General features: G+C 50.1%; 1 protein-coding gene across 1 annotated transcript in view; it reads left to right on the forward strand.

Moving 5' to 3' along the window:
• Positions 1-26,048, forward strand: part of SIL1 (SIL1 nucleotide exchange factor) — a 94,060-nt gene that overhangs the window by 35,896 nt on the left and 32,116 nt on the right. The window contains exons 4-7 of the mRNA XM_041417956.1: positions 14,004-14,124; positions 17,839-17,935; positions 20,153-20,344; positions 24,801-24,922. Of these exons, the coding sequence (XP_041273890.1) occupies positions 14,004-14,124; positions 17,839-17,935; positions 20,153-20,344; positions 24,801-24,922 (532 nt within the window). The remainder of the gene's footprint in view (positions 1-14,003; positions 14,125-17,838; positions 17,936-20,152; positions 20,345-24,800; positions 24,923-26,048) is intronic.

Consider the following 26,048-nt stretch of genomic DNA (forward strand, 5'->3'; position numbering starts at 1 on the left):
GGTTTCAATTCAGGCATTTTGCTTTGCCTTCTCAGGCTTCTCAACTGTCTTCACAGAGGTGCTTTTAAAATCAATATTACAAGTGTTCTTTATATTTTACTGAGTGGTTGAGGGTTTCTGCATCTTGCTATTGATTTCTGATTGTACTGCAGGATGTGTAGGTGCACACAGGTTGCTCTGTGATGGGTAACTTCATATGTGTCTTCCTAATCATCACTGAGTTGCCTTCTGCATGTTCCCTGTTGCTGAGCTTGGAAGGCACCAGGACAGCTCTGAGTGCAATCCTGAGACACAAACTTGTGACTGTTCATCTAATTTGGGTTTGGTTTTCAGTCAGCCACAGGGGTCGTGTAAGGCTTGTGGGGTCTCCTCTTTTGTGTTGCCTTTGCAGAGTTCTTCTGCCCTGGCTTCTCAGGCAGCTTTGTGTTCTGTGTTGCAGGAGCAAAAAAAGTCATTGTCCTAGCTTTGTGTGGGGTGGTCATAATGGACCTTCAGCTTCAAGCACTGACCTTGGCCCTTGGGGCAATTCTGGGGCAGATCTCAGCATTTCAGAGGTGCAGAGTCATTGGATCCCAGAACAGTTTGGTTTGGAAAGAAACCTTAAAGCTCATCCAATTCCAACCCCCTGCCATGGCAGGGACACCTGCCACTGTCCCAGGCTGCTCCGAGCCCTTTCCAGCCTGGCCTTGGACACTGCCAGGGATCCAGGGGCAGCCACAGCTGCCCTGGGCACCCTGTGCCAGGGCCTGCCCACCCTCACAAGGAACAATTCCTTCTCAATATCCCATCCATCCCTGCCCTCTGGCAGTGTCCACTCCAGGCACCTGTGAAAGTCCAAGTCTCAATGAAGTAATACAAAAGCCCAGAGTTGGTAACTGCTGTAAAGCTGGATTTCCAGACAGAGGCTCTTGGAGCACATCAGCACGGGTGGCACAATCTGTGTGAGAGCTTGTTGGTACCACAGGAACCTGTGAGGAGTGACAGGACTGTGGCCAGCACGAGTGCTCCAAAATGCTTCCATGGCTCCAGGTGGGCTGTACAAGGGAAGAGCTCTGTGTGTGTGGGCACAGTCCTTCCCAGCTCTGCATGCCCTGGCACAGGCTCCACATCTGCCTGGGGCTGTGGTTGTGCCAACAGGCACTCTGGAGTGGGCTGGGTTTACACAAACCTCTGCTGGCTGGGTTGGGCTGTTTGCTCCTCAGGCTTATCCTGGACAAGCTCCTGCCCCCTCAGACATGGAGGCTACATCTGGCTTCTGAGGAACCGGTTGTTGCAGTTTGTCTGTCCGTGCTGAGGGACCAGGACAAACACTGGCACAGGAGCTGGTCCTGTGTCCCCAGGATAGCAGGGCTTGGTGGTGGCAGCGCTGGCAGGGGACACGGCAGCCCAGCCCTGGCATGGGCTGCTGTGCATAACAATGGGCAGGCTCTGACCTTGCCGCTGGAACTCACTTAGTAATTCTGTTGATGTTCTGGAAACGAAAATATAATTCAGGCCACCTTCTCCTCCAAGCTGACCCTGAGAATCTGGGAGAAGAGCTACTGAATAATTAGGGGCTTTTTTTTTTTCTCCCCCTTTTTGCTGGAGTTACTGCTCTGTGTTGAACTGTGCTCTAAAGTGCCATTAGTTCCCTTGAACTTACTGCTCTGAGTGTACTTAGCATTAATATTACGTAACTTGCAGTCTCATTAATCACCGGGGGCTGCGGCACATCCTTGTTGTGCTGTTTTGTGGGTGGATTGGCTGGTGGGAACCCCCTGGCCAGGAGTGGAGGCTGTGGCTGGAGTATCCCCCCTCTGCTTCTGTGCCTGGTTTAGCTGAGCTTTGTGTGTCTCACCCTGCAGGATCTGGAGTGTTTGCCAGCACTGCCATGATTGCAGCCTTGCTGCCGTAGAGGAGAAAAGGGAAAGGTGGGTTTGTCCCAAGGGAGTTTGGCTGGACCACATCCCTGCTGCTGTCCCTGTGATTTGGGTCTGTGGGGTTCCAAAATGCAGAGCCCAGCCTCGTGGCTTTGCAGTGAACACCCAGAGCTCTTGCGCAGGGTCTGTGCAGAGCTGTTTGATGATGCTGTGCCTCTGTCTCTGTGGCAGAGCTCTCAGCCTTCCTGGCAATGTAAATTCTCCTGGCTGCATGCTAAAATTACACTGAGTTATTGATTTATCTTTGAGAGGATTTCCTTCCCGAGGGACATTTCTGGCTGTTGTAGTGATTTAGTTCTTCTGCAAGTGCAGAATCCGTGGCAGAGCAGAGCCACCCTCCTGCCCTCGAGCCTGCAGCTCAGGGTCGTGCTCCCTCAGGCTTCCTTTGCAAGCTGATTTCTATTCCAAGGCCGGGACAAGGTCACATGGCTATTTTTTCTGTGTAACAACTGCAAATAAAAGGGCATTTTCAACTTTCTACTGCAGAAGCTGCAAGTTTGGGACAAACCTTTGTGCTGTGGCACCAGCATTATCTTGGGCATGACTGAAACCCAGCTCCAAGGCTGGCACGTGGGGCGTGTGGAGCCATGCCAGCCTTAACACACTTGGACTCCTGGGGACATTTTAGTTCCTCAAAGTGGGGTATGATGGGAGCAGGAGCACGCTAACACTTCTCTCCTAAAGCTGCAGGGTACAGCCTCTCTTTTCTTTGCTTGCTATTGACTCACTATGGCGTGTCCCTAAAAAACAGGCCAGGCAAGTTCCTGCTGGTGGTCCTGAGGAAGCCAAGCTAGTTCTCTTCTTCTGTCACCAGTTTTCTCCCCTTGGCCCTGAAATCCCACCCCACTAGCTGTGGCTCAGCTGATGAGCCCCATCAGTAGAAGGACCTGACCGTTCAGGACATGGCCAAATGTTTCATATACTTCGTGACTGGAAAATGCCCACCTCTGTGTTCTTGGCTGCCTATTTGAAGCATGTCCCTGTGGATTCCTGTATCTAACCCCACAGTGGATTTGGCACCAATCTCAGCTGCACACTGATAAAATGTGAGGCTGCTCGTGCATGTGGTGTTATAAAACAGCATCCACCAATTAGGCCCAGGGAGAACGTCAATTTATTTTCCTGTGAACCAAGTGTGGCACAGCTCCTTCCTTTCGTAGTGATCTATCTGTGAGATAAAACACATCTTTAGTGTCTATCTTAAATACTGCAGTGTTGACAAGTTCTCTTGACAGAAATTAGGCTAATGTCCCTTATGACTGCGTTAGCTGTAGAAACAAGGCTTTAAATTGAAGCTTTGCAAAGCGCGCTCTCCAAGGCATCTCCTTATTCCAGCTTTTATTATCCAAATTTGTTCTCACTCTGCCTTGGCAGCGGGGCTGGCAGGCAGCTCTTCCCATCCATCCTGCTTGTCTCGCAGCCAGGCTGGTGGGACCAGCACCTTCCAGGGCTGGACTGGGCAGCATTGGCCAAACACTGTGAAGCCGTGCCCTCGGGACCGGGGAGGCTCTGGGCTCGGGGGACACCGGTGCTGGGACATGGGTGACGGGAGCCAGCTGACACACATCGAGCAGAGATGGGATCCAAGGCAGTCAGCTGCATGCCCTGACAGCAGCACAGCGTGTCCTGAAACGCTCCCACTGGAGCTGGAGCTGGGAGAAGGGAGTTTGTGTCGTACACGTCTCATCCTTGCAATTTCAGCACTGAGTTACAGACTCAGAAGCTGAGGACAGGAAAAGAGAGGTCTGAGGCCTGGTCATGAATGTCCCTTCTTGAGCTTCTCAGCCCTCCCTTGGAAAATAGTTTCCTTTTTTGCTCCTTTACCCTTCTCAGGTTGAGCCCTTTTAGCCTTTAACTCCTCGTTTCCAACACAGATTAACCATGGCCATTTTAAACCTTCTGATTCTCACACTGGTGTTGGTCCTGATGGATTATCCCTGCCTATTGTGTCCTTTCTGTGCCTCCACATTGCCAGGTTCTTTGGTGGCCATCTTCTGAGTCCCTGAGAGAGGAGAAGAGGCTCTCTGAGAGTGACAGATGTGGGAGTCATGATGGTTGACGATGTTTTGGAGGTGCTAACCTCCATCATAGTAAAGAAGACTCTCTCAAAAGGTATTAAATGCCTAAAATTCCACATAATTAATATCATCCTCAGTTCCTTTTGTCAGGTTCTCAATTCTCCTGGTCAGCTGCTTTGTCCTTCTCTGCCTACATCCTGCATTGATCTTCTCTGAATGTCGCCAAGCCTTCAGCATCCCAGATGGGCTCTCTGGAGTAACAAATAGACCTGAGGAATGACAATTATTGAATGGATTGTAGCATTGGCTTGGGGATAAATAATGTAGTGAGTTGGAGCGGGTTTAAAACTGGCTTTTGTAAGTAAGCTTTTCATGGATGTTGACTTGGGGACGTGGTGAGACAAAGGTTGCTGCAGTGTCTCTGCAGTCTGGTGTGCCATTTGAGAGATGAAATACCAGAGTGTGGCTGGATACCTTTGGTCTCTCTGTTTCTTCTGCTCGGACCTTTGTGGGATTAGACTCTCTAAACTGCTGCAGTTCACAGACTTCAAGCCCAGTATCAGAAGAAAATATAAATCAAGTGCCTCGTATTAAATCCTGAGCACATGGCTCCTGCTGCACCCGGGGCTGTGGTGACTCACTCCAGTGCCTGCTTTGAAACTGGGGAGAAGGGTTTGCTGGGAAAGTGAAAACATGTTGTGCCCACTCTGCAAAAGGACAACCCTTCATCCTGCCCTGTGGTTATTTTTTTCCTGGTGTGTTTGCTGCTGTTGCACTGCAAGGCAGAGCAGCCCTCCCAGGAGGGAGATGGGAGGGCAGAGCACTTGGAGGAGCTCTTTGCCACAGGAAGCATCTCCCTCTTGCAGCAGCAGCAGCAGTAGATACACCAGCAGATGCTGCAGCAGTGCCTCCATCAGAGGCACTGTATTTCCCTCTCAAGCCCTCCTGTCACCCCTTCCTTCCCTGAGATCCCTGCTCCCCAGGCAGCTCGCTGGCCTCCACCTTCTCTTCCATCACTTCCAGACTTCTCAGGGGGCCCAGGCACCTCATGGGAGGGCCACGCTGTGCCCTGTGTGTGGCAGCCACCCCTCCTGTCCTCGTGGCTCCCCTGCACAAGAGGGATGAGGTTTGGTGTGTGTTCAGCAGGCTGAGCTCTGAGCACGAGGTTGGGCCCGTCTTCATCATCGTCACCTTGGCCGCTAGTGAGGGTGGGCAGCAATCACAGGGCACTGCCAGCCAGAGCCCTGCCTGTCCCCACGGCCCTGCCTGTCCCAGGGGCTCGCCTGCCCCTCCTTCCCTCTTGCTGCAGGAGATGCAGAAGCCAAGTGGATTTGGCAGGCGGTGAGGAGGGAGCACAGCCCAGCCTCATGGGTGCCTCTGTTTGAATAGCAGCGTTCAGAGCACTCAGCACTGGCTGATCATTTGGGAGAACATAAATCCCAGTGCCAAAGGACAGCCCTGGCTCAGGGAAAAGGGCCAGTTGTGAGCACTGTCCAGCCCAATGTCCAAATGGAAGGGTGCTTTCACATCTCTAATCAAGGGTTACTTAGTGGAGAGCCCCTTCCTTGTGAGGCTTTGTTCTCTGCTAGCTGTGGATTGAATCATGGGAGGAGGGATTGGATTCTGGCATCACTTTAAAAACATTTTCATTCTGTTTGCTTAGGGGAACAAATTACAGAGAAGACCTCTCAGCACTGTGACAAAAGAGTGCCTCTAAAACCCTTTTCAGCCAAACAAGTGTTTGAGCTGAAGGCCTGATGGATGGTGCTTAGAGATGTGGTTATTGCAGCAAGGTTGGCATTAAAAATCACAGGGTACAAGAAAGTTCTCCCAGGGGTTACTGTGGGGAGTGTCTCCCTGTATTCCTGGTGTGAGGAGCCTTATCACCCTGAGTCCCCCCAGTGAGCTCTGTGGCATCAGCCACAGGATAGCAGTAGCACAGCAAGCACCAGTGGGTCACTTCTGTCTTGCTAAATGAGAAACTGCAATGGGATCAGCCCTTTCGGGGTGGCATCACTGTGGCAGGAGAGCTGGAACTGCATGATCTTTAAGGTCCCTTCCAACCAAACCATTCCATAATTCTTTTCCTGCCCCTGTTCAAGTGGGGTTCAAGTCCAGCAGAAAGCAGTGCTGCTGCTTTGGGACCTGTGAGGAGGCAGGAATACACCTGTTGTTGGGATATATAAGAACAGGGTGGCTTTGGAGCTCTCCCAAGAATGACTTTGCTGCCAGCAGCAGTGCTGAATGCTGAACAGGGGACAGATTCACCCTTGACAGGCTTGAAACTATTTCAGATGGCTTCTGTCCCTGCTCCACTGCAGCACAGAACAAAATAAGTGTTGGAGAAGATGTCATACTTAGACATCACTGTTCTGCCAGGTCGATTTCCAGGATGTTTTTAACGTAGCTTGGAATGTCACAAAAAGGTTTGTCAGATAAACTAACCAACTGAAGTTCTTACATGAGACTTCCTTGGTTTTGTTGAGGTGCTTTGAGCTCTTCATTCAGTCTCTCAACAACTCATCCCATTCAGGCCTTTCTGGAAGAACCTCTGCAACATCTGTGGCTGGGGGATCAGGCCCTGCCTGCTCCCAATGTGTCTGGGTGTGGAATCCTTTGAATCCCTCAGGGCAACCCCCAGGGCCTTGCACTCGAAGGATATACTGTAGAGTCTTCACCTAGGCTGAAAGAGAAGACTTACTCGTGGAGCCTTGCACAACACTATGAACCACCCCAGTTCCTTTCCCCATATGTCCCAAATTCTGGTCATTTCTCCTTTCCCTGTTCCCTCATTGGTTGTGGTATCCCTGGTGGCAGGCTCCATGTCTTCCCTCGAGAGCAATGCCCTTTGCCCTGCCCTTTGTGCTGCCCTGGTGCCTTTGGACTGTTGGCCACTGACCCCTACATAAACTTGTGCACACCACATGGCCAGGTCTTTGTCCCTGATTCCCCTTTGGCATGCTGGAATAAACCTTGGCTGGAATTCATCATACAAAAGGCCCTTCTGCCTCTTGTGGCTGAGCTGGCCATGGTGAGTGGGGTGTGTGGACTTGACTGCTTTCCCTGAATGTTCACCCGAGCAGCTTTTCCACAGGAGATGCTTACTGGGGAAAAGGTAGCAGCAACCACCATCTAAACCCCCGTGTTGCTACATCTGGGTGCCCTGGGAGGCAGAAGGAAGAAGCAGTGCCAATTGTTTGCTCATGCTGTAAGGACAAAACTCCTTTCTTAGGGTTTCCTCTGCAATCCCAGAAAGAGGAGGACATCCCCGTCCTTGTCAGCCCTCTGGGCAATGATCAGACAGAACAGCAGTGATGAAACCAGGCTGGCACCAGCAGGGCTGGTCACTCGCAGGCAGAGGCAGCCCAGCTTCTCCAGCCCAAGCAGGGCAGCGCCTGGGAGAGGCGGCACCATGGCACTGGGCATGGTGCATCACCCCAGGGGTTCATCAGAGCTCATGCTTAGGGAACCCTGTATGAATATGGACAGCAGACAGTTATTTTATAAAAGAGTTTTCTCTATAATTAATTGCAGTAGGTAACAGAGCCCCTGCTGTTACTGGTTACCTGAGAAATCAAGAGGCAGTGACCAGGCTGGTGCTTCTCTGAGGAGATGCTGCACTCAGCAGGCAGCTGTGGCTTCCCAGCAGTGCAGTGGGAGGAAGAGCTGCCCAGGGAGTGGATTTGTAAAGCATTTCTTCCAGCATCACAGGAGTTTGTACTTGGGATGTGCACACAGGTGTCTGAGCTTCCTCCCTGTCCGAGGTGGGGAATGCTGGGGGTGCTTCCAGTGCTGTGAAACCTCTCCACGAGCTATCAGGAGGAGGTGACATAGAGCATATTAATTACATTTTCTAGTGGCACTTAATTTGGAGGAGCAGTGAGTGCCAGACACTGAACTAATGCAAAAGGCTGGAGCTGAGTGAAAAAAGGACAGAGAGAAATAAAATGAGATTCAGACTCTGGGACTCTTCTCATCAGCAATCCATCTCTTTCTTACCTGTGTCTGCTACATGTCTTCCTTTTGTGTGTAAAAATGTTCTGTTTTGACATAACAAACAATCTGCAGAGTGGTAGGAATTGCCTTTGTAGGAAAGAAAGGAAAAAAAAACCGGCAGGCTTTGCTGGTTCCTTGCTCAGCAGCTCTAACCAGAGCCTGGGGTCAGGGTGTGAGCTGAGCCCCCCAGACTGGGCCTGGCTCCTCTGTTTTCCTCCAAACACCCTGGTGTGGGACATTCCATCCACCCAGGGACAGCTGGAGTCAGGCACAGTGTCCCCTGTGTGCCACCAGCATGGGATGCCCCAGCCTCAGCCAGTTCCCCAGCCCTGGCACTGGTGGCTCCTGGAGCAAGGGTCACAGCTGTGGGGAGCTCTGCTGCTCCCTGGGATTTGTCTCCTGGTAGTTTTTAATCATTATTTTATTAAGGGAGAAGTTGTGGTGCCATCAGATAACTTACTATGGATGCTCTGGCAGTGTGATTATTTCAGTACTGCAGCATTGCTGGTGTGTTTTGCTGGAACATTCACATATTGATTCCAGATTCCTTTGTTGCCTATACTAGAAAGAAAGTCCTTTTTCCCTCCCTTTGTGGAGAGAAACAAAGAATAAAGGAAGGTAGATGTTATCTGAGGCTTGCTCACATACCAAGGTAATTTTTGAGAGCTGTAGAGCCACTTACTGACTCATAACTGGGGCTTGTTTTCAAACCCTTGGTAGATTTTTGAATTCTCTTACAATGGCAAACAAGGATGCTCACTTGGGGACAAGCCAGGGATCTGCCTCAGTGAGCTGGATCACCTTGGTTCTGCTTGCTCCAGCCTTCCCTGAGGACATTCCTCTGCCAAGGGTGACAGGATAGTGCTGCAAGGGGAGAGTCTCCTGTTCCTCTTTGGCTCCTCTTGATGGGCAGTCAGTGGCTGGCAGCTTTGTCCAAGGGATGGGATGGGATGGGATGGGATGGGATGGGATGGGATGGGATGGGATGGGATGGGATGGGGAAGCCACGGCCAGGAGTGCAGTGAGTTACTGCGCAACCTTGGTGGGAGGTTTGCAGGTCAGTGTGTGATGTACAAGTTCCCAGCCTGTAGCTGTGCAGTGAGTTGGGGCTCAGCCCTGTCCCTGTGCTGGAACACAAACCCACTTGTGGAACATGGAATGATGTGCTGGAAAGGAGCCAGGCAGGATGAGACCTTTCTCCTTCAGTGAGGAAACACAGCTGGTCGTTTGGTTGGTCTAGAAGAAGAGAGATGGTGTTCTTTGGATATCACTGCATGCTGCATATTCCACACAGCAGCCCTCTGCTTTTAGTAATGTGGTGCACAATGTGCCTGATCCTCCCTCAGTTGTGAGCCTGGTGGAAGCATGTCCTGTTTTCCATTTGTTTATTAATTTATCATCTTGTTTTTAGCCTCTGCAAAGCTTGATATTGGTACAGAGCCTGGGAAATGTGCACAGAGCAGAGTAACAGATAGTTGTGATTTGGTTACAAGGCAATAATTTAAGTGGACAGGTTTAGCTGATAACATAAAGCACACGAGAGAAATCGTTTTGGTTTATAAATGTCAGCAGAGCCCCTGCGAGGGAGCTGCTGCCTGGTGCTGCTGCTCCAGACAATATATTATAAGGAGATATAAACAGATGTCTGAAAAAATCTGGCTGACCAAGATTAAAAGAATGGGGCTATAAATTAAACTCTTCCTTGGTGTCTCTTTAGGCAACTTTATGGACAGAGCGCATCCAAATGAAGGAGTGCTAATGCCCCGAGGGACCTCCAGGTGCTTTGGGCCGCAGAGGCAGCACCCAGGGGTGGGGACAGCTTGTGGGGACAGCAGTGTCAGTCAGAGCTGGCATGGGAGACCAAAGCCTGTCCTGGTGCTTCTGCAGCTGATAACGGGATTAAGTCAGGAACAGGAATAACACCATCCCTGCAGTGTCGCCACAGGATTAGTTCTCCTGCTTGGAAAATAAATGCTGTCGCTCTTCTTTGACATTTATTCCCAATAAAGACCTTGTCATTTGTGAAGTGACAAGGGTTTTATCCTCTGGGAGTACTTTACCTGTTGGACACTGTTGTTGGCTGCGAGGCAGCTGAGTGACTGAGGGGCAGGTGAGTGGCACATCCCCAGCAGAGGCACTGGGAGCTCTGCTCAGACCCTGGGGCTTTCTCTCAACCCATCATCCCAAGGAAATGCAATAACACCCATTCAAACTGAGAGCAGGTTCAGATTGGTTATTAGGGAGGAATTGTTCCCTGGGAGGGTGGGCAGGCCCTGGCACAGGGTGCCCAGAGCAGCTGTGGCTGCCCCTGGATCCCTGGCAGTGCCCAAGGCCAGGCTGGACAGGGCTCGGAGCAGCCTGGGACAGTGGGAGGCGTCCCTGCCATGACAGGGGGTGGCACTGGATTAACTTTAAGGTTTCTTTCCAACCAAACCATTCTGTGATTCTGTGATCTTATTTTTTAATGGATTTTAATTTATTTTAGTTGTGGTTAAAAAATCCCAAGAGTGGGATATTTTTTAAGTGGTAAGAGTTCCAAACTAATTGTGGGGGCAAGAGTTTGCTGCTTCCCCCTTCAGAGCTGGAGCCCTTCTGGCACATTTGTGAAGGTAATTTCACAGCTATTTATACTCACTGGGTAGTTGATTTAGAGCTGGGAAATTAACTAGAATGGAAACTCTTCTTTCCCTTTATGAGGAGCAAGGGATGAGGTCTGGCAGCTGTAGGATTTGCAGCTCTCAAGGAAGAGGGACAATTGAATAACACATCTATGCAGTGCCTATCTGTGGATACACATCTTTTATTTGTCTGAGGTGTCAAGGAGAAAAAATGTTACAAAATGGCTTAAATGAAAATGTGATTTTGTATTTTTTTAATTGAGTTTCATTTCCCAAATGCAACTTAATGCAAACAATAAGTAAAAAATTAATTTCTCTTGGGAAAAAGCTATTAACAGAATGGTTTCTGTTTTAGCAGCATGTGAAGCTGTGTAATTGCTTACACATGTATTGCTCCAGTGTGTGCTCCCAGTTGTTGAATAGTATCAAATTATAGGAATCAAAGAGAATCAACTATTTTTAAGGGAAATGTCTAGAAGCTACATACTGAAACATGATTAAAATTCAGGATTTCCAGCTTACTCATCTAAATCAGGAATTTTAATCACATTATTCAAGTCAACCCACCCTCAAACACACTTTTGACTTCAAAATACCCTAAACTAAATAAGACAGAAGACCTTCCTTGAACAGCTGTAACATTTTTAAGTGTCAATGGCAATCTTTTTGTTGAAAACAGAGATGTTTTTCATGGTTTATTTATTAAAGCAGCGTGTTTGTCCTGCTGTGCCATGAACCTGGGCTGCTGTGCAGAGCAGCCAGGGGAAATCCCTGGAGCACCAAGAGCTGCTGAAACCTATCAGGGCTGCAAGTTATGCTCTGGGGTTTGGATGCTCCTGGTTAAATCCCATTCAGTGTGCCAAGCAGGAGCAGGAAGGGTTTGTGCCTTGGCTGATGCAGCCTCTGGGATTTGGCTGTACTGGGGGTGCAGCTCGTGAGCACCAGGCGTGGGTTTGGTTTTATTTCCTGCTTGCTGATGTGACAGAGGAGTAATGCCATGGTTGACTCTCACAATTAAAAGGGAAATGTTAAGAGAAGTTTTACAGTTATGTTTTACCCCCTTTGTGTTGTTATCAGTGGTGCCCTGGGGTTGGGACATTTGGGAGGGTCTCTCATTGCTGTGGCAGCCCCTGACCCCCAATCAAGGTGTCAGGCAGTGATCTCCAGCACTGGGCAGGGAGGGAGGAGTCGATGGACAGAACTTTGGGGGGGCTAAAGGGTTAAAAGGTGAAACCTCCATTGTGTGGATGAGCACATGGTGGGGAAAATCCTCTGCTCCCAGAGCTGTAATATTTTCTCTATTCAGTCTTCTGTTGTATTTTTGATAAGGTTTTAATAAACCTTTTAAATTTTTGGAAGTGAGCAGCATCTCTCACACTGAGAATAGGAACGGGAGGGCTGGGCCCCCCAGGCCCCTGCCGTTCTGGAGCCTGCTCCTGTGCTTTTCCTTGGGGTGATTCCCTCCATGGGATTCCATCCACCTCCTTCCTCTTCCCTGGCAGGCCAATGTGGCTGGATGCAGCTGGAGCTGTGCTGTGCTCCCTGTCAGAGGCCTTTCCTGGCTGTGTGACAGCCCAGAGCTGCCACAGCCACTGCTGGGGCTGTGATCTGGCCTGCCCAGCGCTGGTGGCACGGCCAGGAAAGCTCTGGGCTTTGGGGGGAGGCAGCCAGCTGGGTCCTGGCTCTGCCCCAGCGCCTCGGTGTCTGCGGAGGAAGGGCTTGTCCTTTTGCCTCCTGTTCAGCATGCGATGGCATTTCATCCTACAGCAGCTTGGCCTGGAAGGGACCTTAAAGCTCACCTTGTTCCACCTCCATGCTGTGGGCAGGGACATCTCCCACTGGAGCAGATTAATATTGGCTGTGTTTTCGTTGCTGGCAGAGCCCTGTCCCAGTGTTGTCCGAGCCAGGAACAGGAGATGTGGTGTTGCCCTTTTCATGGAGATCCTACAAACTCCTTTCTGACCAGCACTCCACCGCCAGCAAGGGGCACAGATTTGTGATGGCACCAAATTCCTGCAGAGCCCAGCTTCTCAACGTGGGAGGATGCTCCCACAGATAGACAGAGATTAAAGGTCCTGTGTATCACAAGTTTAAGGAGCAGGAGGAGGTTGGGATCTGTCCGTGGAAAGGATTCCAAGTGTGGAGGAGGTGCAACTAACCTGTCCCCCCTAGTTTAAAATGGGGAGATAATCACACCTGTCCTCTCACATATCCAACCAATGCAACTTCCAGTGTACAGGACTGATGGAAAGAAAGAGAGTCTACCAGAAATGCAAACCCTGTTTTAATAGGAAATCCTCCAAGATGTATTTCCCTGCATTTTCTAAATGCATTTATACCTATTGGATGACTACAGGCTTTGAAATGTTTCTGACTGAATTGTGACAAACATCCCAGTATTACATAGGATGCACCAGGTCCTTTGATCAGGGAAATGTCTCTTTGGTCTTGAACAGGGAGGGATCGTTCCAGTTGTTCCCAAGACCAGAGCTTTTTGTCTGTGAGTACATGTATTTATTGTACAAAATAATTACCTTGGTCTTCACTTCCCTTTGGTAGTGAAGGAACAGCTGTCTCCTGCAAGCTGTTACTCTATCTCAGGTACCTTTTTAGGTAAAAGGAAGAGAGAAAGGAAAGGCTGAATTGAGAATCCTCAGGAGGGAGGAGGGTGAGCAGCTGTGGTCTGTCTGTCCATCTGTGAACAGCTCTGTGGTTGCTCAGCTGCAACCTCACTGTCCTGTGCAGGCAGGATTCCTGCATTAAGAGAAGAAGAAATGCTATCAAGAAGTAGCAACCAAATATTGCCTCCTCTTCACCCCACTACTAGGCTGGCCATTGAGATGTGTTTGTGGTGAACTGGTAAAAACCACTCTGAATTTCCTATCTTTTCTGCTTTTAAAACCGAAGTTTAATGTATTCTGTGTATTTTTGTTAGCAGATAGTAGTGATCATAAATTCCTTTTAATAAAGTATTTCCACACCAGCACAGCCTTGATGTGCAGCATACCTGGCTGTACTCTGTGGAATGCTTTAATTTCCCTTTCGCAGCTGCATTTTATTCTGTCTGCCCCAATCAGCAACAATTCCCCTTTGTCCATGTGGCCGCCAAATCCACACCTGGTATGGAGTTTTAGTGCTCTCCTAGGACCTGGGCCAGAAGGGAGGAAGGATACAGTATCTGCTGGGCTCATGGTTCCACCTCCACTGTGGATCAGAGCCAGCTTGGCAGCACAGGAACACATTTGGCAGCTTGGGGTGGCACTTCTGGGAGGGAAAAGAAGCACTCTAGGAGTGCTGCTGGGTGGGAGGGGGGTCAGTGGTGGATACCCCACTACTCATTGTGTGGCACGGGGAGCAGCTACTCCCAAGGGCGAGCATGTGCCATCAGCTCCCAGTCCCTACCAAAGCTGGAGCAGTGCAGTACTCTGAAATAATGTGACCTTTGTTTGCAGGTCAAGCTGTTCCTGCAGGGTCACACGTGCGGCTGAACCTGCAGACAGGAGAGAGAGAAGCCAAGCTCCCAGACAGAGAAAATGGGGAAAGTGACACGAGAGAAGAGAGAAGAAGTAAAAGGTACAGACATGGCAGGCTTTGGGTTGGGTGGCCTGTGGTTTTCATGCCTTTTATTAGAGGGCAGGTTCTCTGGTGCACTCAATTACTGCCTCTTGCTGAGACTTTGTTGCTGCGTTAGGAGCTCAGCAGTGCTGAAAGCAGAGCTGTGTCCTTTGGGTTCCCTTTGGGATGGCAGTGGAGATGCCCTGAGCGCACATTCAGGGCCACCTTCATGGCTTCTCATGCCATGACACCACAAGGAAATTGGTACCATGGCTTCTTTGAATAAGGTTTAGTCCTTTGAAATATCTTGCAGTTTGATTCCATTCCCCCTTGGCCTGTTACTACACTTCCTGCCAAAGTGTCCTCTCCCAGTTCCCTGTGTGTCAGGCTGTTCCTGCGGGGTCACCCATGTGGCTGAACCTGCAGAGAGGAGAGGGAGAAGCCAAGCTCCCAGACAGAGAAAATGGGGAAAGTGACATGAGAGCTGAGAGAAGAAGGAAAAAGTGGAGACATGCAAGGCATTGGGTTGTGTGGGCTGTGGGATTCATGCCTTTTATCAGAGGGCAGGTTCTCTGGTGCACTCAATGACTGTGTTGCAGCATGTCCATAGTGAGCCTGTGTGAGCGACCTGCAATCCCAGAGACCGCAGAACCCTTGCTTAAAGAGCTGATGAATGAGGCCAGAGATGGGTTTTTGTGTGGAACTCCAAAGGCTGTGTATTGCGCTGAAGAGGGTCCAGGGAGGGAGACAAAATGAGGCTGGGGACTGCGGGTTTTATATGGGGGGGGAGAAAGGGCGAAGCATTGTAGTAAGCCGGAACCAATAGGGGACAAGAGAGGGGAGACAATCCTGGCCCCCTGCGGGCACCGTGTCCCTGAGCGGGGCCATCCAGCCCAGCCCCAGCCTGGTGTCAGGGGACCCACTGTGTCTGTGGGCAGGGCATGGGGAGCATCTGTCCATCTTACTTGTTGGGTGTCCATCTTCATCCAAGGACCATGGGCTCCTCCTCATCCTTCTCGTCCATTTCCATCTCCTCGATGTTATGCTCCATGTCAACTTCCATCTCCTCAACTGTCTCTTCAGTGTCCATCTCCATCGTTTCATCCTCATCCTGCACCATGTCCACTTCCATCTCCTCCACCATGTCACTGGCACTCTGCAGGAGGCAGCACAATCTCACAGTGGGGTTCTTGTCCCACACCATCCATTCCCACATGGCTGCAGTCTGCTCAAGCTGGGTGCCCCCTCCCTGGAATGGCACTGTACCTCCACTGGCATAGGAATGCACATCCTGCTGGGATTCGTGCTCCAGAGCAGGCAGGAGGAAAAGCCCAGGCAGCGGCAGCAGCTGAGCGCTGACGGGCAGAGCGCAGAGCGGGTGACAACTGACCGCTGGCAGCAGGCGCAGTGTCTGCTCTGCTCGTTTCCAGGTCCTGGACGTTCCACCTGGAACACTCTGGGAGCTGTGATGTCACAGAAGTTTCAGGGCCGCTGCAGACTGGGAGATGGGCATGGTAGAATGATCAAATCCTTGAGTGGTTTGGCTTGGAGGGGACCCTAAAGATCATGTGGTTCCAACCTTAGCAACCTCCCAGCACAGCGGGTTGCTCCGGCCCCCCGTCCGACCTGGCCTTGGGTGTTCCTGGGCATGGGGCATGCACAGCCTCTCTGCACTGGTCCCTGTGTCAGGGACAAGCACCCTGACAGTAAAGAGCTTCTTCCCATCATCAAATGGATTGCAACTCGTGCAGTTTCTTCCCGTTCCCCTTGGCCTGTCACTATGGTTCCTGATAGAGTGCTCTCCCACTTTCCTGTGGGTCAGGCTGTTCCTGCAGAGTCACCCATGTGGCTGAACCTGCAGAGAGGAGAGGGAGAAGCCAAGCTCCCAGACAGAGCAAATGGGGAAAGTGACATGAGAGCTGAGAGAAGAAGCAAAAAGTGGAGAAATGCAAGGCATTGGGTTGGGTAGGCTTCATGCCTTTTATCAGAGGGCAGGTTCTCTGGTGCACTCAGTGACTGTGTTGCGGCGTGTCCATAGTGAGCCTGTGTGAGCGACCTGCACTCCCAGAGCCCGGAGCACACTTGCTTAAAGAGCTGATGAATGAGGCCAGAGATGGGTTTTTGTGTGGAACTCCAAAGGCTGTGTATTGCGCTGAAGAGGGTCCAGGGACGGAGACAAAATGAGGCTGGGGACTGCGGGTTTTATATGGCGGGGAGAAGGGGCGCAGCATTGTAATAAGCTGGAACCAATAGAGGACAAGAGAGGGGAGACTATTTTACAGGGGGTACATATAAGGAAAAAAGGAAGTTGATGATACCAAGAAAACCTGTTGCATCGTCATGAGCCTGCAAATGACCGTGGGCAAGATCATTGTGTTCAGAGGGGGGTCCTACTTTGGTCATCTTTGCCCTGAGGTGTGACAGTTCCAATGGCAGGCCCCTGGACCTCCACACCACTGCCTCTTGCTGAGGCTTTGTTGCTGCATTAGGAGCTCAGCAGTGCTGAAAGCAGAGCTGTGTCCTTTGGGTTCCCTTTGGGATGGCAGTGGAGGTGCCCTGAGCGCACATTCAGGGCCAACTTCATGGCTTCTCATGCCCCGCCACCACAAGGAAATTGGCACCATGGCTTCTTTGAATAAGGTTTAGTCCTTTGAAATATCTGCAGCAACTGGTGTGAAACGGCTTTCTGAGCCTGCTCCTTGGGATCAGCTGTGAGGGGCTGAGGGCTGGCGTGGGGCCCGGTGCTGTGTGCCTCTGGGAGCAGCCCCACAGGCTCCCGCGCACAGCAGGCACTGCCAGAGGCCCTGGAGATCACACCTGCCCTGCAGCCACCTTTGTAAAGGTGCTATAAACATCAGCTGGTGCTGACTTTTCCCTTGGAACCCTTGGTTTAGTTGCTATGGGGAATTTCTTTCCTGAAACCATCTCCATCGTTTCATCCTCATCCTGCACCATGTCCACTTCCATCTCCTCCACCATGTCACTGGCACTCTGCAGGAGGCAGCACAATCTCACAGTGGGGTTCTTGTCCCACACCATCCATTCCCACATGGCTGCAGTCTGCTCAAGCTGGGTGCCCCCTCCCTGGAATGGCACTGTACCTCCACTGGCATAGGAATGCACATCCTGCTGGGATTCGTGCTCCAGAGCAGGCAGGAGGAAAAGCCCAGGCAGCGGCAGCAGCTGAGCGCTGACGGGCAGAGCGCAGAGCGGGTGACAACACTTCTTCCCATCATGGAATGGATTCCAGCTCTTGCAGTTTGATTCCATTCCCCCTTGGCTTGTTACTACATTTCCTGACCAAGTGTCCTGTCCCTCCTTCTTGTTGCCCCTTCACTCACTGGAAAGATGCTCTGAGGTCTCCTATTTCTTTTTGTACATCGTTCATATACTGACATCTCCAAGTTGAAGCTTGTAGGCCCTCTGCAATGATTTTGTGCCACAGGGATGGTTCCTCTTTTGTAACACAAAATTCTGAGTTATCAATTCTTCAGCTGTTTTTATTGTGGTAGGAGTTGAGGTTTTGTGTCCGTAGAGCCCCTGATTGTCAGGGAGAGATGTCAGCAGGCCCCACACAGAATCCAGCACTCATACCAATCTCTTCTTGAGCATGTTGGGTTTTTTCATTCCTTTCCTCCTACCTTAGCCATTGCTAGAACTTCACAGTGAAAATATAATAGAGGCAGTTGTTCACTCCTAACATGTTCTCATTTGTTTTTTTTCTTCTGCAAGTCTGGGCAAAGTTGATGTTGATGCAAATTCATTCACATCTGAGGAGCTCAAAAAGGCCTTGGCTAAAATGAAGGAAAATGAGAAGGCAGAAAGGAAGGTAAGTTTCCCATTTCTAAAGCAATGCACATTGCAGGGATGTGAACACACCCTGTTACACTATGATGAAATACAGTGATTAAAATGATTGCTTTGAAAACAGTGTGCAAACTAATTTTGTGGTGAATATGGACCTAAAATACTTTACTAACCTGTTAGTGGTATTGATCCCTGGATTTTCTATACGACTCTTAGATTCTGTGAATGGTTTGGGTTGGATGGGACCTTTAAGCTGATCCAGTCCCACCCCTGCCGTGGCAGGGACACCTTCCACTATCTCAGGTTGCTCCAAGCCCCATTCAAGCTGGCCTTCAACGCTTCCAGGGATCCAGGGGCAGCCACAGCTGCTCTGAACAATTTAATTTACCTGTTTCACTGCAGCTCAATTCACAAAAATGTCTGCAGACCCCAAAGGGAACTGCATTGGAGCTGACGGTATTTACGGAGGGTATTTCCCTTTCACTACTCTCCTTCCTTTCGGTTTCCAACCTTGTGCCCTGGATAGCAAATCCCAAGTGGCCATGGTGAAGCAGGGGCTGAAGTTTCCTTATACAAGCTCCAAGTTGTCCATTTAGTTACAAAACAACCCACAACCCGAAGTAAATAGGTGGGATGATGTGTGACTCATCAGGTGCATCACAGCCTCTTTCCCTTCTCCCCCTCAGCAGCATTTCCTTAACCCTTGCTCCTCCTGCTGCCTTGGTGTTGGCTCACTGAAACGAAAACTGAAACAGGAGTCAAGGCTCTAAAGGTTTTATGTCACAGAAAGGCTTTTTCTTCCCTTATGTGGCAGCATGGTATGATTTCATTTGCTGGAGATTATTTCCATAGCAGCGTTGCTGATTGATTGCAGGGCTGCTGAAAAGGGCTGCTGGAAATGAGGATCATTGAAATGCAAAAATTAGTGATACTCTATTAGGTGAAAATAAGCCATATTTTAAAACCCCCTGTTAGAATAGCTTTTGTCCCAGCAATGGGGCTAAAAGCAGCTACATATAATGGACCTAAAGTATTCCATTTGCAGTCACTCCTGCAGAGAGCAAATCCATCCTTGAAGGCTCTGTGTCAGAGGAAATGGAGTTACACTGAGCCCCTCTGTGCTCCAGCAGAGGCAGCTTGGGGAAGGGTGGGTTGGGTGTGGTACCTGTGGTAATTTATCATTCCATCGACGCAGATTGCACCTCCATTGCTCACTTGGTTTTCCTCCAGCTCTCTCTGATCCCTCATGGGGAGCAGGACACATGCAAACCCTCCATCTTGGGCTCACTCTGCATATAAACAAATCTTGGTATTTGTGACAAATCCCTTCCAAAAGGGGCTTTCTGCCTTTCTCCTGTCCTTGGGGCAGCCCAGCTCCAGCCTGGCCTCTCTGCTGCTTCTGTCCCCTGCAGCAGCAGGCTCTGTCCCCAGTGCCACCAGTGCTGATGTTCCTGCACCTCTGGGACTCTCTGAGGTCTCTGACAGATCCTTTCCTCCTCACCACATGTTTTGTGTCAGCTCTCTTGGTTCAGGGCAGCCCTTGGGGTGCTGTTACTGCAAGGGAGATGAGCTCAGGACAGGCTGTTTGCTGGCCAAGCCCCATGGTGCAGCACATCAGCTGCCCCCATCTTATCACAACAGCTTCTGTCCCCACACCTCTCCCTGGGAGACAGAGCCTTTCTGGAATGTGCTCAATGCTTGGAATGGCAAAAGCATCTTTGTCTGTGTCTCCTTGGAGTCACTGGGCACTTCAGGCCGGATGGGATCTCTGGAGCTCTCCAGCTGCATGTCCAGTTCCAGAGAGGTTCAACTGTAAGATCAGGGAGGTGCCTCAGGACTTTTTGCAGCCAGATTTTGAGAAGATCCACTTGCAGGCAAACAGAGAACAGCAGTACTGCTGCCTGTGGGCTTGATATAGAGCTGGATGGAAATGGGATGTAGAAATGGTGCATAAATGCTGTGGAGATTTAGAAGTGGTGTACAAATGGTGTAGAGATGTAGAAGTGGCGCACAAAGCCCTACTGCTCACTCATATTATGGGTATCTCACAGCTAACTGGGCTCGTGGGCTTCTCAGAAGGACCCTCCAACCCTGTCCCTGCACCTCTGATGCACAGCAATAAATCTATTGGCACAGACAGCCGGGTTCCCTTTGTGAATTTGGGGCTGGCATTCCTTTCTGTGTCTGTCCTGTCTCTATCTCCTATCTTCACATCTGGTTTCCTCCTTCTGTTTCCAAGGCCCGAGAGGAAGAGGTGAGGAAGAAGTTCCGGCCCATAGAGCAGCTGAAGGAGGAGTTTGAAAAGCTGAACATGAAGATAGAAACAGATTATGAAATTATGGTTAAATTAATCAGCAAATTCAACAGCTCTGCCTCCACGCTGGATGAAAAAGTCGCGGCGCTTTATGATCTCGAATATTATGTTCACCAGGTAACAAGAATGCCTCAGTAACTACCGTGTAAAATCCGGGGGATACGGTGTCACAAACGGGGCTTTATTTTTCTTATCGGTATCAGGTAATACAAATTGCTTAATTACCATAATCCTGGGACAATAACAGACAGCAGAGGACTAGTGGAGGCTTATTTTATATCCAGGTTGGAAATAATCATCGCCTGTGCCAGGAACCAGCAGTATCCTGGTGGTTGCCTGATTTGTTGTCTGTTCTCAGGTTGGTTTTCTTATCCTCTCTTTTTCCTCTTTTATCTTCTTAATGTTACAACATGGGGTTTTAGCTGCCATTTTTGGGTAAGTAGAGTGGTGGCTGATCAGAAAGTAATTATTTTCTCTCTGCTTCCACGGAAAACAGCCGTGGTTGATGGTAGCTGTCCTTACATCAGTTCACAGAGAATGTCTTTGTACCAGGGAAGGTGACAGCCACCCAAAACCCCCTATTTTGTCTTGGTGTGAGTAAGCAGTGGCAAGCAGATCCTCGCTGTGCTAATTAGCTCTGTGTGAGGGTGAACATATTTCCTGGCATCTCGCTTCCTCGGGTTTGTGCTCACACTTTTCCTCCCTCTCTCTGATCTCTCTTGCTCTGCTTTCAGCTCACACATTCCTACCTCCCCTTGGATGCAGCTGCAGGCACAGAGCTCTGATCCCCTGGGCTTGGTGCCTGCCTTGGTGCCACCCCTGGGAGGGTGTCTGGGCATCCAGCCTCTGCTCTGCCACGTGGGAAGGGACTTGGCTTCTCCCTCCCCAGTGACTGGGAGAGCCTGGAGTGCACTGGGAGAGTTTCCAGTGGCACTTTGTCACTTCAGAGGGTGAATGGGACAACTTTTGTGAGGTGCCAGTGAAAGCCCTTTCACTGGAACAGCACTTGTTGAACAAAATGTGGTATTTGGGGGGCAGGTAGCTGAGGTGTTGCTGCTGTGAAAGAGGGAGTCCATGTGCCAGGTGATGGAAGTTATTTCCAGGGCTCTTTGTCTTGAATTTCCACTCTGAATTGCCCTTGTGGGCATGCAGAGGCTTCCTTGCTGTTTGTTCTCCCTGCTTTTGTGTCACTGAGGCATCTGTGTGACTCAGAGAATAGCTGTGAACAATGGGCACCCAAAGAGCTTCATATTTGTACTCAGGGCTAATCTTGCCTCATTAAGGGTGCCAGAGCATCAGGCCATTGTGCTAAAAAGCAACTCCCAAATGCCCTGGGATGCCTTGGATTCCAGTATAACAGTCGGGACTATTCCAGCAGAAAATCCCTGCAGCACAGGATGGAGCAAACAATTTCAGAATGGCAGAGGGGCAGGGACTGGAGCATCAAAGGGAAGCACACGCAGTATCAAAGGGGTCAGAGAGGGGGAATGGCAGGAGGCTGGCGGGAGCACAGGGGCTCCTTTGTGCGCCGATCACAGCGCTGCTTTGTGCCCGTGCTGTCAGGGCAGATGGCTGGGCAGCACCTTCTCGTCAGGCAGGAAGCTGATAAGAAATATGACTTGTCTCTAAGCCAGCATGGCTTTTCCTCCTCTTTCTTCTTCCAGTCAGTTGAATGCGTCCAGAGCATTATCTCTGCTTGGGACTGACTTTAGCAGCACTGGCTTAATGTAATTACTGAACAGCAGCCAAAGGACGTTTGTGCCGCATAACCCTGGAAGGGCTGAACTTTCAGGACTCTGCAGCGAATCACAGCCCTGCCGTGGGAGCAGGGTATCCTCGCAGGTGTTGGTGGCCCAGGCCACGTGTGGGGCCACTTTGCTGGTCTCACCTTCCCCAGCCTCCATCAGAGCAGTACCGTGCAGTGGCTTTTCAGAACTGTTCAGCTCCCGGCCATCCTGCTGCTGCCTCTGGGGAACAGGATGCCTTGTGGAGTGGAAAACGCCATGCCCTGGAGGGCATGCAAGCTCCCTGCTCTGTGCCATGGTCACCCCGGAGCAATGGGTGTGGGGCAGCTCGTGTCTTGAGCGCGCCGTGGGAGCCGTGGCTGGTGCCCAGCCCGGGGAGATGCTCTCTCCTGTCTTGGAAGAGCCAGCCCAAGGGCTCTGCCTTTGCTCAGCTTTTGGTTGCCAGCTCTGGTTTGCTTCTCCTCAGCCACGATTCAGCTTGGCATGTTCGGGAGCCCATCTTGGAGAAGGAGTAGGAGGGTTTGGCTTGCTGGGTTATCTGTAGTGCATAAAACCCAAATGCAAATGTGAAGAGGGCAGAGCGTAACTCATAAACAGCATTCACGGTGCTTGCACAGCAGTGTGTGGAGCCAAGACCTGTTCTCAGGCATTGCAGGCTCTTTCTCTCAATTATTTACTCTGCTTATCTTCCCCTCTCCTCTGCTCTGACATACTACACCATCTCTCTCTCTGCTAATTTCCTCTCCATCGCGTGCAGTTGACATGCTGCTTTCCCTCGCTCTTGTTTTCTAACATTTTCTCTCTCACCTTCCCTCCCTATTTTCTTTCTCCTCCAATTCAAACCTGCTTCCTGAATAACTGCTGTCGTATTTGCTCTTCTCCCATCCCTCCCCTTGCCTGCTTTGCCTGTATACTTTACTCAAGAGCTCTTTTGATCTTTGGTTTTTCTTCTGTGCCGATTTCAGTGGACTGAAGCGAGGTAGGAGCTGTTGCCTCGCAGCATCTGCTGCTCCCCAGAGAGGTTAATACCTTCAAGTTGTTAAGTTTGGGGATTTTGTTAGTTTTAGAACTGGAGCTCTCACGACAGACTCTGGTTAAAAAAGATAAACACATCTTCAGAATAAGCTTTACAGCACAATTTACATTCTACTGTTGTGATGTCTCACTGACGCTGGGGCAGCATGAAGGACTGATGCTGCTGAGGTTACAGCACGGGCTGGTTTTACCACACCAGTTGCTGGATGCAAATTCCTGCCTGTTCCTACATTCCCTCTGGTGCAGAAGTCAATGTCCGATTCCAGCACTAAACCAGTTTTTACAGAGGCTGAATAATAAAAGGACCCACTGGCAGCTGAAATTGGGTTGCTGCATGGATTTCTTTGTAGATAAAGATGGGTCTGCAGAAAAATGAGAGAACTGTCAGGCCTGGTTTATAGGGACAGTTAAAAGAACAGCATCTGAAAGGATACAAAAGCTGCTGCAAATCCTGAATCAGCCCCAGCAGACCTGCAGATAGCAGCTTTGCAGAGGGACAGGTGGGCATTGTCCCACTGGGGAGCAGAGATGAGCTGGAGCTCCCCAGGTCCTGCTTTGGTTGGTAATGACAGACCTGTAGGACACAAAGCTTCTTCGTTCTCCTGGGTACCTGAAATATCTGACTTAGGGCAAATTTTGATGAAGGTACATGGTTGAGATAAATATAGCATGAAGTCATTGACTAGAAGAGTGTCCCACATGCCCTGCATGGCTTGTGGTCCTGTCCCACCCCATCAGGGGGTCGGCTTGCCCTGCTGATAACTCATTTTTATATTCTGTTTCCATCTGCCAACAATTGCTGTTGTATCCGTGTCTTTCAGAGAGAAATGTTGAATTTCTAAACCTGATTTTTTTGTGCAGGCAGTTCTGAGCATTCATCAGATCCCCTTTTAAACTGGAAAAAAAAATCATTGAATACCAAAATGCATCGATTTGACTTTGGACTGAATTTTGTATTTGAAGTAGTTTGTGCTGTTTCTCTAAATTTTGTCTGTGAGCACTCAGAGCCTTTTCTGATCTCCTCTCCAAGAGCAGATGCCCACTGGGACTGTGCTTGGCTAGCTCCTGATCCACTTAGACCCAGAGGCTGATGAATCCCCACTAATGTGCAAACCTTTCCCTACTGGCAGTTGATCCATTATTGTTTGCTAAAAGTCACTGTGGGGCTGCTCCCTGCGGGAGCTCCTGTCTGACCCCTCCAAGAAGGGACTGGCTTTTTCCTTCCTTGTCCATGGGAAGTTGTTGATGGAACTCATGGAGAACTCCCAGAACTGCCCATGCTCCTCACTCCCATGCCCACTTTGCACCCTGTTGGTGCTGACAGGTTCCTAAATATTTCTGACTCCTGGTGCTACAATTACAGCATCAATTAATTAACTTCATTTGCAAAACATGCAGTTCCCTGGGTCCCTAGTAAAGGCTGCACAGGGGAGAGCAAAGATCTGGAGTTTTTTGACATCAGCAGATATATCAAGTTTTTGACACCAGCTGAATTACCAAAATAAGTGTCAAGATCAGTTTTGATAGCTATAATCAAAGTATTTTAGTTTCTAGCAATGCCTTCTGAGTGTGACAATGTCCTCCCACGAGGACACTGTGCCTGTGCAGCCGTGACATCGCTGCTCGTGGGCAGGGCTGTGCCGAGCTCAGCCACAGCCATTCCCTCAGAATATTTAATTCCTTGTAAAACTCCCTGCTGAGGGAAGAGCAGGAGGGAAGGGATGCTGTGGGTGTGAAGGGAGGTGTTCTCCAGGGGATAGGGCTTTGTGCTGATGCAAGCTGCTCTCTCCCAGGTGGACAATGCCAAGGATTTCCTGTCCATGGGTGGGCTCCAGCTGGTGATCGAGGGGCTGAACAGCAGTGAGGCCTCACTGAAGGAACACGCTGCCTTCGTCCTGGGAGCTGCCCTGTCCAGGTGAGACCTGCCCTCAGCTGGGCTCTGCCTCTCTTCACCTCCCTTGGTTTATTTCTGATAGCAGAGACCGAAAGCTGTGTTGTGACACACCACAAAATTGTCTTGTCCCCTTCCTAGCCCTTGCAACACCCATTTCCCCTTCTCCTCAGTGTGTCCTTATCTTGCTCATTGGATATATCCAGAAGTAATGTGTATCAAATCTATGATTATTTCTTAGTTTCCCTGGGCTCCCTGTTTCTACAAAGTCCAAAGTGGGGAATAATTCTCCTTCTCTCCCATTGACAGCCCGCTCTGGAGGAAGATGTGGTGGAGGGTACAGTTACAGTTAAGCACCCCAGTGAGCACCTTTGTCCTTCCTCATCCTTGCTCCTGGACTGCTTGAGGATGGCAAGGTGCTGATTTGGGCAGCTCCCGTGGTTTTAGAGAGAGGTTTGGGCCCCATGGACACGTGCCTCTGCCATCAAAGGGGTGTTGATTAGATGTGGGGTCAAGAATAAGGGTCAGCAGCCAGAATCCAGAGGAGTCTGACCTGCAGGATGTTTGAGGTTCGAGGGAAGGAGCCTGCTCTGTCTCATGCTGAGGCATCCTGTGTAGTGCTGCAGAAGGTATCCTGTGGGCTCCATGGGTTTTCTTGGTGCTCCCTTTTTAATTTATGGGTTTTGGGGCTTTGCAGGGGGTGTGTTGCTCATTCAGAGCTGCAGAGGCTTTAGAAATGCATTGGATGGACTCAAACTTCAGGATCAGAAGTGCAGAGTGAAAATTGAAGGTCAGGACTGTTTTATCTGCATATTTCTACACCTAAAAATACAGTCACCTTCTCCAGCATCATAAATTATTTATGGCTTAGTCTGACACATGGTTCCACAGGCCTGCATTTACTTGGCAATTTCGTATGCAAAGCAGTTGGCCCTCAGAGTGTGTGGAGTGATGGGCCTCGTGGACAGGAGAAGGTACCCAGGTTCATACCAGGAAAGGATCCAGCTTTTAGTCTGAAACTGAGCCTGAGTTCGGGATGACAGGAAGATACATCAGAAAAAAAACTTGCTCTTCATATTCCGGTATATCTCAGTCTCTGAAACAATACCAGAGTGGTTTGCTCAGGTGTTGCGGTGTGATGTCATGACTT

This window comes from Onychostruthus taczanowskii, unplaced genomic scaffold (genome assembly GCF_017590055.1).
Source record: "Onychostruthus taczanowskii isolate IOZ18803 unplaced genomic scaffold, ASM1759005v1 scaffold107, whole genome shotgun sequence".
In the NCBI taxonomy this organism is placed as follows: Eukaryota; Metazoa; Chordata; class Aves; order Passeriformes; family Passeridae; genus Onychostruthus; species Onychostruthus taczanowskii.